The sequence below is a fragment of the Musa acuminata genome, chromosome BXJ1-1 (assembly GCF_036884655.1).
Source record: "Musa acuminata AAA Group cultivar baxijiao chromosome BXJ1-1, Cavendish_Baxijiao_AAA, whole genome shotgun sequence".
Lineage (NCBI taxonomy): Eukaryota > Viridiplantae > Streptophyta > Magnoliopsida > Zingiberales > Musaceae > Musa > Musa acuminata.
The window spans coordinates 8,137,516-8,154,825 of record NC_088327.1 but is presented as its reverse complement, the minus strand read 5'-3'; the positions used below and the strand labels follow the sequence as shown (position 1 = coordinate 8,154,825).

Here is a 17,310-nt window from a genome sequence, read left to right as displayed (position 1 = left end):
GTTTCTTTCGTGAAGAAGAAACATGCAGCAAACCAACCTGGAAGAGAGAGAGAGAGAGAGAGACAGAGACAGAGAAAGAAACAGTGGGTGCATCAAAAGGTTCTCTCATAGTTTAATCGCATGTGCTGCCACATCCTTTTATTGTATGCGCAAACCATAAACAAATCGAGGTACGCGTCGAAAGTCCCTTTAAGTATCAGTACATGTTCTTGTCCATCATCTCACCAGGTCAGAGAGTTTTTGAAGCACCGCGTGAGGGCTGCAGGCTTTGCGAGGCGAGGCAAAGGCACGGGGTGTAGGACCTGCGAGAAGCCAAAGATGAACTATAAGAAAGGCCTGTGGTCGCCTGACGAGGATCGAAGACTGAGAGACTACATCCTCAAGCATGGTCTCAGCTGCTGGAGTGCAGTTCCTGGCAGCGCCGGTAAACCCCTAGCAGCCGTGTCAACTGCTGCAACCTTTTCCCTGCTTGCATATGACAACTTGCTTGATCCATAGGCCTGCAACGAAATGGGAAGAGCTGCAGACTGAGGTGGATCAATTACCTGCGGCCAGGCTTGAAGCGTGGGAACTTTTCTCCAGAAGAGGAGGAAACAGTCATCAACCTTCAAGCCAAGTTGGGGAACAGGTGAGTGTTCGATGCATTTTGTCAGTGACATATGCTTCTGCCGACGTGAATCTGTTTAGATTAAGTAGGAGATTATCTGATGAAGAAAGGCAGTGAGTTACCTGAGGAAGCAAAAAAAAAAGAAAAGAACAGTATGTTGCTAACAAAGAATTCCTCAGACCGAACCTTATGATGCTTTAACTCTTCCAGAACTGTTTGATTAGTTCTGAAACGAGTCCTTCTTTTCTTGGACTTGTTTCTGTAGTTCCAGCAGGAGACCCAAATGAATTGCTCATGAGTTTGATCTTTCAGGTGGTCACAAATAGCAATGCATCTCCCTGGAAGAACTGATAATGAAGTCAAGAACTACTGGAATTCATATCTCAAAAAGAGAGTTACCAAGGCTCAGAATTCAGATCCTCATGCCTCTGCAACCTCCTCCTCGGACTGCACCAACCAAGGTCCGGTCAAACATGAAGAAGAACCAAATAGCCAGATGATTTCACCTGCAACGCATGTGGACATTGGAGGTTTCTCTCCAAAGTTGACTGCTTTAAATCGCTTGCCTAGGGTTCTGTTTGGAGATTGTCTCCAGGCTAATGGTGGTGATAGCTTGCATGACCAGGGGGAGGTGATGACCAACCCATGGCACAACACCAATCCACATGGAGAGGCGTCTGGGCAAGCTACTGATGGCACCACAAATGGATATGCTGGTGCTTGCATGAATGGGGAGATGCAAGCACAACCCGAAGCTTTGCTCCAGAATCAAGAAAATGGATTCTTTGATATCTTATTCCCTGGCTTGGTCTATGATGGAATGGACTTCTGTGACAGGGAGTTTTAGTTAGGGTTGGGAGGTAGGAGGAATACTTTGGTTTGTGTAACATCTGCAATAATTCCAATTTGTTCTTGTGCAGTCCCTGTTGTTCATTTTGTCACATACTGATGCAATGTATTGTCCACATACCAAAAGTCTGGCTAATTTTTTTTGGTAGAGTGTAAGGGATAATAATGTATGGTTCTATTTAATCATACCATATGGATTTAACAGAAAATAATTTTATCATGATTTTTATATCATTTAACCTAAAAGTGAAAGTGATAAGAAATATAAAATTAGTTAGTCATCATTCGACACGCTGATGTCATAGGCCAATATCTTTATATCTATGAAGATAGCTCGAGTCAGTTATCGAGTTGTCGAGTTATCTCCTCGTAGAAATATTTGTAAGAATATTTTCAGAAAATCGGATCGATTATGAATCGACTCCTTATCGAATATTCGTAGGAATATTTATAATAGATCAAAAGGTAGTTCGAATCAATTACAAATCTACTCCCCCGTAGAATATTTATAAAAGATTGATTTGAAAAATCCTCCTTAATTTTGGTCTTGCAAGAACAAGACAGAAGAGACTCGATCTATCTTAGATGGCTCCTTACATATGGATCAGGTCATAACGTTTTCATACCGATGTCAATAATATTTTTTTCTAACATAAAGTATTTTTATCCTAATCGATAAATAAAAACATCCAAATAGAAATAATTATGAGGAATATCACTTTTATATTTGGATGGATCTGATACGGATTAATATTCAAGTGTAAAGGTCATTGGAGTCCTTTGCTGTGTGGTCTCGCGACAGCTATAAATAGCTTTCCTACAGAGTTTGGACGCTCTCCTTTCTCTGTTCCCGCTCGCCAAGCCGGCAGCGATGAAACCCGGCCTTCTTCAAACCCCGAGACGAACTCCGAGCCCGGCGAGCCATGGGGGGCGACCCAAGGAAACCCCTCCTCCTTCGAAGCACAACCCGAAGGTTCTCCCGAGAGCCTTAATCCCTTCCTTGCTCCCCGATCTCCTATGCCCGAGCTCCGACTTCTCCGCCGTTCCGGAGGATGTCCCTCTCGAATCCCACGATCTGATCGAGTCGTCGCCAGAGGCGAGTAGCACCGTCGAAGATCCAGCGGAGGTGAGTTCGAAACCCTAGTTGCTTTCGAAGATTTCATGCGGGCCGATCTCTCTGCTTCCCGTACGCAGAGGACCCCGGTCCCGCCATCTCCATTACCTGTAGCACTGGAGCACGGATTACAAGAATCCATCGAGATCGACGTGAAGAAGGCAACGGAGGAGGAGAAGGTAGCTGCGGTGGATCGGCTACGAGAGGCTATGCTCGAGGTGAGGAAGTCGACGGACGTGAGCGCTGGATCCAAGAAGCTTCTGGCTGCTCTGGTGGAGGTGGCGATGGGAGACACGGGCGGTGATCCGCGTGAGGAAAATGGACGTTGGGATTCGGCATTCTGGGCAAAGGTACGGATCGGGATCCTTGGTTTCCTGATTCTGCTGGTGGCGCTGATGGACCTCCTGGCGATCTCGACGGTCCCGATCGGTGGCGAAGGAAGGGATTTCTCCGGCCTGCCTCCTCCTACTTGAAGGGAATCTCTACCATATCATCCGTGAAAGTACTCTGTTGCTCGCGGAGGAGGCGACGGGTAGTGATGTTGCGATGGTAATGGAGTGGGCTCGATCCATTACGTTGACGTGACAGCTAATAAGGCTCGCTATTAGAACCAATTAATGACAGAATTAGGGAGTGAGTGCTTGCACTTACGTTGTGCTTTGCGAAGCCTGTAGATGGAGACGCATGACAAACACAACTGAGAATTAAGTGTTAAGGGTGAACTTGGATGGTTGGCGCTGGAACTCAATCAAAACATTGCTTTACTTGTCTTGAACTATTCTTAAAACCCTCTTTAGTAACATCAATCAATCGTCTACGTGAATCAGGAAAACAAATTAAAGCATGCCATTTCTCTTCTGAGTGGTGACAGCCACTTGAGAAGAGAATATGATGGGGTCAGGTTTCATTTGGATTTGGCCTTGTAACTAAATTTAGCTGAATGATTTATCTTTTGACCGAATAACTAAGTTTTGCAAGCGCAGCATTAAAATTCATCATGTCAGAAGCATATTTAAGCCAACAATAACAAAGATTATAATTGTACTTTTAATATGAAATATTTAAGCCAACAAGCATATTTATCTTTCAATTACAATATTTTCTTCATTTGTTGTTATAATTGTACTTTTAATATGAAATATTTTGGCTTATTTCCTTCATTTATATTTTTTTTATTCATAGATCTTGATGGTACTTTTGACAAATAGATAACAGTGATAGCTTTAATGATTTTCTTGCAACTTTTGTCAGATCCAAAAAAAAAAAAGGCTCTCCATCTGATGACTGCCTATAATGAAACAACCAGCGAAATTGACGGCGTTGATCATTTGATATATTAGTAAAAACAAAGATAGCCAAACAAGATAACAATAAATCCTATTAATTTAATTAACAGAAAACTTTACAAAAAATCCTACCAACCATCGATGAAACTTTGACCTTTGAACAAAAAAGGAAAACGTAACTTAGCACTAGAGTTCCTCGTATAGTCTACTCACGGTGACCTGCAGGGGCAGAAGCATCTTCAGTCTTTGATCTGTTGAATGATCTCTGGGTTTCGAGCACAGGCATATAAGCTGCAGTAGACTTCTGAAATAGATCGCTGGCAGGCTTTTCAGATTCCCGGGGGCTCACCAATGACTTCTCGACAGCATCGAATTTGGCAGTGGCCCAAGGGGCAGCACCCACATTTCCAGCTACACTTGGAGCATCAATGGTGAGTGATGAGATGGCATCTCGAGATGCATACCACGTATACCCACAGGCAATACACTCCAGCTGGTTTATTTTAGCATAAGAGATTAGAAGAACACATTTCACAACTAGAATATGCATATAAAACAAGAGTTCAGGAACATGACTTATGCTTAGTATGATGGTGTCAGTGAACTCGGTAAACCTTTGGCACCCAAACCACACCAGAGGTGAAGCTTATAGCTTATTACCATGAACTAAAATCCTCTTAACTCAAAAGTCTGCTGGGTGAACAATTTCTGACACTCCCCTCGGTGACATTTCAGTAGTTATATAACAAACTAGACATGTGGTTTTAAAGTGTCTTTCTGTGTCTTACTACTCAAAACACTTCTTCAGGATTTGCTTTCACAGTGTCTAACTACCGCAAACAGTTTCGCATCAATTACTTTACCACGGAGTTTACTATCATAACAAACTTAGATATTCCATCCCTTAAACATCAGCATCAAGTATATTGTAGACTCATCAAATAACATATTCTTATCATTCTTAACTCTAAAGAAACAAAGATCAACCAAAATATTTCATGCTGGCTATCAACCTACATAAGCAAATTATTCAGCAGCCTAAATTTTATTTTTGGATCAAACTGATTGCTGGTTCTCCTAGTTTACTTCGAGTATAAGTCAAAAGCAGAAAGAACAACCCAAGTAAAAACAGATACAATATATGCTCACCGACCTGATATCGATCCCCGTGACCACCAGCTTGAATAATGTCTGCAACACCTACTTTCTTCTCAGTGCATCTTGAACATCGTGCATCAGTCATCTGGTGGGGCAAATGAAGTAAGCACATATTGAACAAATAGAAGGAATGGTTCTTTTACCAACTCATGGCCCAAGGACTTCTTGTGGTACCTCAACTGTTAATAATAGCCCATAACCTCACATTAACTTGAATCGGAAATCTTTTATTATGCTATATACATATCTCTTCTGATATAGATCAATTTTGTATCAGCATCATCACTGATCACTTTGCATGCCAAAGAGATAGAAAGAGAGAGAATAAAGTTTTACCTGCAACTGTTTTGACTCTTCAGGTTCTTTTGGTGCTTTTTCTTGTGCAGTCAAACCATCCTGAAATGCTCAAGAATCAGTCGGTTAACAAACTTCACATACATGGACCACAATAACAAGACCAACGGCTGGTGGGAAAAAGCAAGACAATTGACCAGCAAATATTTAATAGATATAAATTCTTCAATTTCACTAATGGACATTAAATTCACACTCCATGCTTTACAGATGCATCATGTTGATCTAATGGAACAATTTCATCATTCTTTGTTAAGAAAAATCACTAACAATTTTGCCTCGACAAAATTAATAATTGGTTGCCATATATATAAATGTTCAAACATGCAAACTTCACATGAAAAATGTATACATACTCAATCTAAGTCTTCATCGGCCTAAAAGGCACAAGTGATACTTAGAAATAGGAATATTGCATAGGCAGAAGAATATCAACTACCAAAGAAATCTAAAACAACTGTCTGGAATAGGAGACAGACCTTTAGCTCATTGGGAGACATGGATAAAACCGTCACAGGGTCCAACTCTTTATTCAGCAAACGTCTAGCTAATACAGCACCATTCTGCACAATCAGATTAGGATGTATAAACCTATTTCTCAAACCAAAGATTACAACAACCTATCAGAATTCACATTGCACAAAATCATAGAAAAAATAGAATTTAAAATTAAATAGCAGAAAAAAATCCAACATTATACATCATAAGCAAGAAAAAAAAATACACACATAGAGATAAAAAAAAGATAATGATACAAAATTAACTAAATAATACTCCTGACGAGTGATGTAAAGTATGTGTAATCAGGTCAAGTGCCTTCTTAACAATTTTTCATCAATTCAAGAGTCTGAATATTGTTATATTTCAGTAACATGCACCAAGCTTGGATCATGACATCTTAATATAAAGTCCACCAAGAATGGGTTGACTTCTGCAAATCAACCTGAAATCATCTGAAATTATGAGAAGTTGCTTTAAATACATCAAATTTCAGTTTGGTACTAGCAAACACCAATTCTGATGAAATGTTTGGCAACTTCACTTCAAACAAGACCAAAAACTATGACCACCTATAAATTGTACTCCCTTCTGGTTAATTCAATAGCAGGGTAATTCTTTCTTCAAACTCGCAGGCAAATTGATGTTCGGTGCATACAAAAATTAAAGGTCCAATTATAATTGTAAAGAAAATAAGTGACAAAATTGGAAGATGGGGGATATAGAAAAAGGATAAAAGCAGAAAGAAAAAAGTGACAGAGAGAAGAAAAGTAATGAAATAGAAGAAAGATTGAAATGTCTAATAGCTTTAGCTCTTCACAATTGGTCTTTCCTTAAATTATTCTAAGCAATTACAGATCAAGCAAAATTAAGTCTTGGATAAACAGGTACAGAATACTTCAATGTGACACCAAAAGAATAGAAAGGCAGGCAGAAATATGAAACTCCTATCTTCTCTCTCTTCTAATTCAAATGATATGCCTTCATCTTTTACTGTAGCCAGGAGTCCTAGGTCTTCTAAAATTTTTCAAAGCACTTTGAAGCTTTAAATGACTACATGAACTGGTAAATATATGGTCTGACATAAACTCATTATATGTGTCTAAAACCTCCTATTATAATGTAAACATTCAACGCTAAAAATATCATAAACATTTGTCCAGGTTGACAAGAGTCACAAGACCATCAATATCATTCTAATGTAACTCAATGACTCGCTTCTGTAAGCTTTAAAGAAAAAAAGAAAATTGAAGGCAGCTGCAGGAACATACTTGAACCTGCTTCTTTGATGAATATGAATGATATTTCAAGATGAAAGAGGTAAGTCTAAATTTTGTAGTTCTAGAATGTTATATTATGAAAAAAAAGAAAATTAAATTGGAAGCAAGTTATATAAGAGGAATGTCTAATGTTTTCTCATATTACCAATTCCCATGTCATGTTGCCTGATTCAGGCTCTTCCTTGATTTTTAATACTAAAACTAAAAAAATAGTTATGCAAGAGTTAAAAAGGAAATCAAATGAGGGTGTGCCTTTAATACAACACTAAGGTTTCTCCTTTAAAGCTTGGATGACTAGGGTATGACACACAAAAACAATATCTTGATTTGTAAGAGAAAGAATGTGTTCATTGATTCTCACCCAAAATCTTACATTTACGAGAGCATCATGCATTGTATTCAACCTTTTTGACACGAAGAAAATCAAATGTTGTATCACATCTAGCTTTTTTTATAAGATCAAGTTCACCTCTTTTCATATCAGCTAGCTATAAAAGGATGTAACAAAAAATGTAATTAAATAACAACTGTGACAGAACAGCAATTGCTCAAATACAATATGTAAATGTGTAATAATTTCCAAACTACATAGCATACTACTGTTTAGTACAGTATAACATAGAAGGTTCTAGAAATCAGCTAGTCCAAAATGAAACTAGCCATAGGTGCCCTAGGTCCCCTACAATACTGCAGGGACATGATCTGTTTTCAAGCTCAAGATATTGTTACGCATTTTTCTAATTATTTATTCTTTTCCATCTCATTTGCAACTGAAACCTCACTTCTGATTGCCCGGTCCAATTAATCTCAACCCCAAACTTCTAAATCTTAACAATTGAATAGCTCCAAGAAAAGCAACATAAACAAGGTACCATTAGTACACAAAAACTTATTTGACAACTTAAACCCACTTCTACAAACTAAATGGACCCAAAGCAACAAAAACACATTATTTGTTATGCTATTATGCCATAGCATATCAGCCATGCAGCATATCTTCAATACTTTTGTAACATCAGGACAATAGTAAAAGCAACAGCAAAATAAGATGAGACTTTCTATACCTTCAGATTGAAATCTAACTGTCTCATTTTCTGATTATATTTCTGGAAATCAGAACCAAGGGTCTCATGCGTAGCTCTCTCAAGAGCAGTTATAGCCTGGACAGCTGCATCTGGCCAACAAATGCTTTCTCCAGCCTACAAAACAATAATTAGATAAGAGGAAAACTGAATTAGAAACTTTTTATTAGAAAACCTCGACAATATAATGTTATGCATGACTCTAGTTTCAGAAAAAAAATGGAAATAACTCAAAAATCCAGAAAAAAAGAACAGCAGCAATAACATCAACAAGCCATAATGTTTCAATTATTTTGGGTTGGCTAAATGCATCGTTTGCCAGCATTGCACAAAACAGCATAATGACAAAAATAGGAGATTACAATATTTGTGAAATATGTGATAAATCAAAATGTCATGTTATGTATTTGACAGAAAAGGTACCATTCCTATGTACAACCTTTACGACCAACAGCAAAGGATACATGACTACAATATATTCATATATTGGAGTTCTATACTACAGTAACAGTTCAACTGTTTATCATAAATCTCAAAAATTAATCTAACTGTTGATAATGATAACTTTAACATAATGTCATAATTGTAAAAAAAATCTCAAACTTAACTAAATATATAATATTACTAATGGAACCTTCCACAAAATCTATACATGATGATCAACCATATATCAAAAATGCGAGTTATGCTTATCAAAAGAACTAGGATTAGCAGAAACTAAGAACACTTACATCAGGGATGTTTTCTTTGGGTTCTGTAGAAGTTCCTGTTTCATTGTTACCATTCATGTTTTTATCCAAATTAACAGAAGCTTCCATTTTCTTATCATCAGACGACACAGAATCTTTTGAGACACATGCTACTTTGATTCCTTGTAAAAGTTTGTCCAACCACCTATCACGATATGAATCACCGGTCAATGCTTTGAATTTTGCTAAAATGGTTTTGTACTCTGAATCATAACTTGTACAACTTCCTGGTGTCTCTGCTTTCATCTGATGTTCAATTTTTGTTGCATCATCAGATTTTGAGACATCAATAGGGTTCACACCCTTCCTTCTGAGACACCGTCTATTTGCCGACTGATCAGAATTATCAGGAGGCACTTCTTCAGATTCAATATCTTGGAGTTCTCCTAAACGTTCTCGTGTCTTCTGAACAAGAAGATCTATCTCATGTTGTTTTGTGTCCTCGTAATCTTTGTCAGTTAACTTCCAAAGCTTTTTCTCAACAGTGTCATAAACATTTTGCACAATAAAACCTGGAAACTGTTGACGAAGTGGCAGCTTCTTGCTTAAGGGAACAAAATGGACAACACACTTGTGCATCACTGATTCAGCCGGCACTTCATCAAGGTGGAAACTGTAAAAGAGTTGTCTGGTATCCCGTGCTTCCCAGTTTCCACCTCCCTTTTTCTCCGCTTCTTCAGGACGGTAAAACCATTGCCCCGTAACCCACACATTACCATCTACATCTTGTGTAATGTCCTGCTACATAATACTATCAGTTAAAAGAAAATTAAAGTTGACTACCATGACCTCAACCAAAAGATTCTCAGGTAACTTGAGAAGGAAAAAAAAAATGCAGAACTGACAACAATATAACAGATGCAGGCTGATGCTTTTCGATTAAAAAAAGAGGATTCGTGTATAACAGTAAAATACACTTCATCTTGTGTGTGTGTCTCCGAGTTGTGATCAAATGGTGCTGCCATATACATGACAAAAGAGTCAAATCCAGAAAACCAACAGTACCACTCCGACCTAGCAGTTATAGGTGTATTAGGTGTACATGACCTCAAAAAACAATCCAGTGATACAACATAGCCAGAATCAAGAACATGATGGCAAAAATGAATTGTAAGTGCCTCAATAACAATTAACAACTAGCACAGCGCTTTCCCAAAATAAAAACAATGCAGATCACATTTGGCAAATTAAAGGAAAACTGGAACCTAGTGCACAAGGATCTTACTAATGTGGAGTTTAGGAAAAATCAATATATGCATTATTACCTCTGTAAGCAAAGAGATTATTACTATGACTCAAACACTAGTCATGTGGAAAAAGAGCAGCCTTCACGAGATGCCAAGACTCAACCACTGTGACAAACTAAAAGGTTCTTTACGTTTTTTTAACAACCATTTGAGTTGCCCTTTTTTTCTATTTTTAGAATAAAAGGGTGTCAACATAATCCCAAAAAGGAACTTTAATATTATGAAACCCTGGTTAGTGTCAGCATTTAATCAAGATTTAACATTTTCTTCCATCTTTATAAAATATTGAAAGAAAGGACACAAAGAGATGCAAATAGAAGACACAAAAGGCATACTGATGTAGACAATTTACACAACATTCAGGAATCATGCTTGTAAAAAGTACTATTTTATTACTTTACCCAAATGATTTGGTTACCATCTCTTCTCGAGTGTCTTCTTTCTTTAACATAAGAACATATACTTCAAGGGATAAAGAAGAAGGGTAAGGGGATGAAAAAAGGAAGATATTAAAGAGAATTTCAAGAGGCGTATTGTTGAATAGCAATCAATACATAAGCCAATGAGTTGCAATCATCATATCTATAAATGGCTAGATTAAAAATAATCCAATTAGGGACCAAGACTACAATCATATCTATTAACTAATTACTAGGGTTGTTTCCCTGCCCTTGACCAACATTCCAAGGGATTTGGTCGGTCACCAAGAGAGAAGAATGGTCCATCCAAGGGCTAACCACACCTTGCCTTGAGCGGCACAAGTTGGTTGGCTCCTCTTCAGACTCCAAAATGATCTCCAACAATAATCCTCTCCTCTCCTTTGTTTCCATCTTCTTTTATTGTATCGAATACTAATAAATTCACAGTAAGACAATTATCTATTTTAGTAAATAAAACTTGGTGCTCAACCATTCTATTTCCAAGTTTGTCCAAGAAAAAAAAAAAGAGGCCGTGGCATATCAGATAACAAGAAGAAAAAAGAAGTGCCAGATAACAGCACTTGGTAGAAAGAGGTTAAAAAGATCCATATGTAAGTTACACCAGAGTCGATTTTAATATCTTAACATTGCAGGCAAAAATTACAAATAATGCAATAACAAACGGCAATCACTGAGACTTTTCATCGTAGCCCTACAAGTAGGAGAATGCCTGGATTCAATTCTCAATTTCTCATGTGTTAGGATTTGTGTTTCCACATATAATCTCACTTCACATAGTGATTCATTCAGTTTCAAAACCAAAAAAAGTATAAATCACCTTGATGATGGCGACATAAGGCTTTGTCTTGTTATCTTCGGGTGTTAGCAAAACAGGATCCTCCTGCATGCGGTATCAAAGAACCCCAATCTATAATTAGGAACAACAAAACCGAGGCCTCGCAAATAGATGAAATAATCGAAAAGCTTACGAGCTCGAAGACGTTGCCATCGTACTCAAAAGAGGAGTAATGCGTCTTCTTCCTACGCCCCTTCCCGGAAACCCTAACCACGTCCCCAATCGGCTTCGCATCCTCCTGGACCTCCACCGCCGCCGCCTCCTCCTCCTCTTCCTCGTCCTCCCTTTCTTCGACGCGGCCTTTGCCCCCTCTGCTGCTACGGCCGCCGACGCCGCCCTTCTTTGACTGGCTGCTGCTCTGGCCCTCCTCCTCGTCTTCCTCGTCCACTCGGAGCTTCTTCTTCCTCTTGCTCTTCCGGTCGCCGTCCCGGTCCGCATCTTCTCGGCGCCGTGGCTCTTCCTCGTCGTCGTCTGAGACCTGCGCGACCCGGCGCTTCCCCATTCCGATGACCGCTACTGAACGGGAAACGTGAGCTTTGGGCGGGGAACCGGCGATGTGGGGAAAGGGACGATTAAAGGGAAAAGGCCCAAATGTTACAAATATTACGTACATACAAGTCGCAAGCTTTTTTTTATTTGGTAAACGTACCTGAATTTGCCGTGGTAAAGCTTCCGCACCTCACACCTGCAACCACACGGACGATACTGCATCTGCGACGACCCTTATGGGTGAACGAGTGGGTCTTATTGCGAGTGTGCCTTAAGCGTGAAAAGTATGACGAACTCGGGCGGTGCACGAGTTGACTGAACCGGCGCGAGTCGGTGACCATGATTCACGAAAATGCCACTGGGCAGTACCCTTCTGTCTAAATACAAAGAAGGAACAGGGTCCAAATAAGAATGATTTAACTAATAAGCCTTTAATATGCCCATGCTCCTATTATTATGTTGAATTTATCTTCAAACATAAATATATTTTTAGCTGACCTGAAGTTTTTTTTTTAATCTTATAGTATCCAAAATCCGAATATTAGATGTGAACTGAAATATATCAAGTTAAACTCTTCGAATAGTTGCCTAGGGAGACCTCTGATTCCCTCTTATATATATATATATATATATAAAAGGGAGCTTCCTGAACTTTAAATATTTTTAAATTTATCTCTTTCCAAATATATATATATATATATATGATTTAATACTAATATTAATAATTTTTTTTCACTCCTTCCTAACCTTTTTTTTCTCTCTTTTTCTTTCTTCTCATTTTTTCTTCTCCTCCTCTCTTACTTCTCTTCCCAGTCGTTGGAAGTGACGTAAAATAATAGGAAAACTAAATGGTAAAATAAGATGATCTAAAAATAAAAAAGGAGGAGGCAAGAAATATTTTTTATATTTATTTATATGATTTAATATTTTTACAATAATATAGATTTATAATAACTCAAAAATATCACCTTTTCGATTAGTAAGATTGGCCCATAAGAGATTATAAGAGATTGGCCCATAAGAGTATTATCTTATAGGAATTTATAAAATACTATAAATATGGCCTCTTCTTTGGCGATTTGAAAATACCAAATATATCATCTTCCGGACAATTATAGAATGTTCGAATCAATATTTTAAATATTCTAGTTTTTAATATCTAAAAGTATAATATTAACTATTTTCTTTTATTCATGTGTTAGTAAAAAATAATTATATAAATGTTCATTCCATAATGTATATTACATTTTTAAAGTTATATATTCTATAATAACTTAGAAGACATCATTTTTTGGATTAGTTATATTAACGTAAAGGATGTCATGAATATTACTTTTGCAAATTGTTTAGAGTATCCTCTTAGCATTGTTAAATATTCAGAAAATGATATTTTTCAGGATGATTTGAAAAAGCCTAGAATATATCATCTTTTGAGTGAGGAGTGTTGGCAACAGGCGAGGGCTGTAGGGAAGAAAAAAAAAAGGAAAGAAGAGGATAAAAATGAAAATAAAAGTGTTGTGAATAATAAATTATTATTTTTATTGTTTTAAAAAATAAATGGTAAAGGAGTTATGAATAATAAAAAGAGGTTTAAATAGTAACCACTTAAGATAAGACTTATTCAATGCTCAAGTTAATCAAAAAAATTTAAAGTGAGTTTAAATTTAATAATATCTATTTATACATGTTTCTTTATCCATATTTTATTGGGGAGAACATTCTCTAGATCAGACCTATTCAAAGGATCAAACCGTTAAGATTTGATGCTGATGTGGTTATGAGCTCATCTCTATCGTGTTTTTTCTTGTATGGCGCAATGTTTCGAAGTTACTAATTCCACATGTATAGCTTAAATCCAAGAGAAAAAAATATGTTATATCATGTATTTTTGTTGTTGTTCTTATCATGTGCTTCAATCTTTTACATAGAATTCCCAAATCATGCATATCATTCTTAAAATCTTATTTTTTTTAAAAAAATGATAGAATGTTACAATGATATACTTGATCTCAATATCTTACTATCCACCATCAAACTTCTTACTAATTAAGCCGATTGATATTTTTAAAATTTATTGAATGATATTTTAAATTCTTAACCTTTGTACATCACTATCAAATATATTTCTTATATTTATCAAGAGGCCTCTATCTTCTTATTCATTTTTTAAGAAATCATCACTTGATTCTCATAACATTTTGTTCATATAAGATAAAGTTTGAGCAATTTAAGTATTTTTTTAAAAAATAAATGATTAAGATGGGATTCGATTCTAAGATTTTAAGACGATTAATTAAAAAAAATCCATAATTGTACCATGATTTTATGTTATTGTACCACGTAATATTTTTGGGACAAATGCGACCACCGATAAGCATCGGTAGTTCCATTAAAATCCCAATATCACAACGTTTTCGGCGAATGCCACATATATTAAGTCCACAGTATTACCTCGTCTCGTTGCATTCATGTACCGCATTACCAGCAGCAAGTCTGCAACGCAGCTTAAAGGTCTTCACTCCTATAACTGCAAGCATAACGGAAGAGGAAAGTCTTAGTCCGAAACTACTTGGTGCTTCCGTTATGGAGACTGATCCAAGAAAGAAGAAAACGGAAACATGTACATCGTAGACTAGACTAGAGTACAGCATACGAAAGTAGAGGAAGTATGTACGTACATCATACGGTGGAGACGACGTGCTAGGTTACCTTCAACTTCAAGTAGGGGAAGGCAGGCCGCAGAAATCGGATCAACACCGCCGAGCTCCGTGAGCGGCACCAGCACGATCAGGAAACGAACGATCACGATCCGTACTCTCGGCCAGAAGTGTCGAATCCTGCCGTCCATTTTCGTCACACGGATCATCGCCAACATCCCCGATCCCCAACTCACTCGCAACCGTCGGCTTCCTCACGTCGAGAAGAGCCTCTCGTAGCCGATCCACCAAATTGATTGGTCTCCTCCTCCTCCTCCTGTGCCGCTGCCTTCTTCAGGAGATCTCGTCGGATCTGTGTTATCCGTGTTCCTCCACCTCAAGGAAGCGGCAAGGGCGGCGAGATCGGAGTTCTCTGCTTAGCATTGAATAACCGAACAAAGATTATGATCTCGATCTCACAACCGGTGGATCTTCGACGATGCTACTTGCCTCCGGCGAGGAATGGATCAGATCTTGAGAATCGGTGGGAATCATCTTCCCCAGAACGGCTGAGAAGACAAAGCTCAATCACTTCGGGACGAACAGCGAGAGAAGGGAAAGAGGAGACCGGGTGAAGCAAGGAATCGCTTAGAGGACGAGAAGTTTCCTTGGGCCGCCCCCATGGCTCGCTGGGCTCGAAGGTCATCTCGGGGTTTTGGGGACGGAGGGCTTCATCGCTGACGCTGGGTGGGCGGGAAAAGAGCGGGAGTGAGTCTCCAAACTGATCGAAGAACCTCGTCCAGGCTATTTATAGCCCCTTGCGCACCACATCAACTTCCAGTGACGGTGTGTGTTCATCAGCACTGAAGTCATCTGTTTTATTACCAATAGGTTGGTTAGTTCATCTGACCTTGTAAATTCTACATCCTCTTCTTCTTTAGATAGAGGAGCTTTCTTATAAAACCATTTAGTCCCTTATTAATTGAGATGTATGGAAACCAAAGACTCATAATTTTATCTGATCTCCCTTGTCTTCGTATATATTTTTTAAAGCTTACATATTTCAAAAGGATAAAACCGTATAAGTACGCTCATCGTCCAAAACGGATAGTTACTCAAAGGAGCCATTTATTCAGCATCATTTTAGCTATGCAACTCCTACTAAATTATAATCGTATTCCTCTTTCGGAAAGATGTGTGACACACCACTTAAGAATTACTTGGTCAAACGATTAGATATTATAGCAAAAAGGATTTGGATCCCAATGTAGCATTTATGGCAACATCATGTCTTAGTCATATTGGTCGTAAAGTCACACCTTAATGCAAACTTCATGGAAGTCCTTTGTTTTCTATTCACTAAAATTAGGGTTTATTGGTATGTCCTTCTCAAGAATAAACCTATAATAAACTTCTTCTTCTTTTTCTTTAGATAGGAATACTAGTAAATCTTTGGTCTAGCGACCTTATTCGTTTCATTCTTCTCATGATACGAGGAGCTTTCTGATAAGACCATTTAGTCTCGTATTAGTTGAGATTTATGAAAACCAAAAACATATAATTTCATCGAATCTCCTTTATCTTCATAGATGCTTTTTGAAGTTTGCATATTTCAAAAGGATAAAATCGTATAAATACGCCCATCATCCAAAACGGATAGCTACTCAAATGAGCCATTTATTTAGCATCATTTTAGATACTCAACTCCTGCTAAATCATAATCATATTCTTTTATCGGAAAGATGTGTGACACACCATATAATAATTACTTGATTAAACAATTAGATATTATATCAAAAAGGATTTGGATCCATGTATGACAACATCATGTCTCAATCATATCTTTCATGACTTTCAAACTTCATGACCATGCAAGTCCCTTGTTTTCTGTTTACTAAAATTAGGGTTCGTTGGTATGTCCCTCAAGAATAGACCTATAATAAACTTAAATTCTTTCTTCAGTATTGTTGCTGCATTATCTTGTTTAGTCCCTCGTACTACAATATCATCAGTTCTTGTATTTGTGATGTTTTTCACATGCTCAATGTTGAATGTTTTCTTCCTCAAATGCAAATAGTATTTAAGAGCATGATAGAGTTATCATTTCTAATAAACGAATGAAAGAAATATATTTTTTCATGAAAGGAAATATAAATTGTATGAGGATAAGATGAGGTATAGATATATGCTTGCAGTCTAAAGATGTTAAGCAATTATTATTTGTGGTCTGATAAGAGAGAGAACGACCTAAGTAGAAACAAATACTCATAATCTAAATTGATCTCAAATAGTTGGGACAGGAACTGAAGGTAGTAATGTGACAGAACTGAAGGTAGTAAGTCCTTATAATGTCAAGCTCCCAAATGTAGTTGGCAATGGCACGAAAGAAGAATGCTTTTTTGTACACTGTTTGTGATCATTGATTTGTATTCTTCTCGTTGTAATGCATGTACTACATCTGTTAAGGTGTTTTGAGATGGCAGGATGATTTGCCATTGTGAAACGCGTGCAGGAATCAAACACCCGAAAGTGTTGAATGGCTGGCGTTGCAGCTCTTCGGTCATCGAGCAGTTCATGCCGACACGCTTCCTCATACGCTAGTCGCCGCGGAGGACCAACCATATGCTCATCATGACTGAGACTCGATCCAAAAGCTTCTCTGGTTCTCAGGACGTTTGGAGCTGTG

At 37.8% G+C, this 17,310-nt stretch overlaps 3 protein-coding genes across 4 annotated transcripts; 2 read left to right on the top strand and 1 right to left on the bottom strand.

The window, feature by feature from the left end:
- Positions 1–62: 62 nt before the first annotated feature.
- Positions 63–1,642, top strand: LOC135680411 (transcription factor LAF1-like). Of its 2 annotated transcripts, XM_065194302.1 has the most exons (4): positions 63–424; positions 499–628; positions 920–1,137; positions 1,233–1,445. In XM_065194302.1, exons 1-4 carry the CDS (start codon positions 121–123, stop codon positions 1,298–1,300), a joined length of 720 nt encoding a protein of 239 aa, XP_065050374.1. In that variant the 5' UTR covers positions 63–120; the 3' UTR covers positions 1,301–1,445. The 2 variants fall into 2 exon arrangements, with proteins under 2 accessions (XP_065050374.1, XP_065050366.1); XM_065194294.1 differs by having other exon boundaries at positions 64–424; positions 920–1,642.
- Positions 1,643–2,304: 662 nt separating this feature from the next.
- On the top strand, positions 2,305–3,423 carry LOC135680403 (uncharacterized). The gene is made up of 2 exons (XM_065194286.1): positions 2,305–2,582; positions 2,651–3,423. The coding sequence occupies exons 1-2, from the start codon at positions 2,328–2,330 to the stop codon at positions 3,041–3,043; spliced, it is 648 nt and encodes a 215-aa protein (XP_065050358.1). The 5' UTR covers positions 2,305–2,327; the 3' UTR covers positions 3,044–3,423.
- Positions 3,424–3,864: 441 nt separating this feature from the next.
- LOC135649122 (protein REPRESSOR OF VERNALIZATION 1-like) lies at positions 3,865–12,094 on the bottom strand. Its single transcript, XM_065167259.1, has 8 exons — positions 11,633–12,094; positions 11,482–11,544; positions 8,960–9,715; positions 8,211–8,345; positions 5,848–5,931; positions 5,351–5,410; positions 5,010–5,099; positions 3,865–4,349 (listed from the first exon to the last, which is right to left on the bottom strand). The coding sequence occupies exons 1-8, from the start codon at positions 11,999–12,001 to the stop codon at positions 4,062–4,064; spliced, it is 1,845 nt and encodes a 614-aa protein (XP_065023331.1). The 5' UTR covers positions 12,002–12,094; the 3' UTR covers positions 3,865–4,061.
- Positions 12,095–17,310: the final 5,216 nt, after the last annotated feature.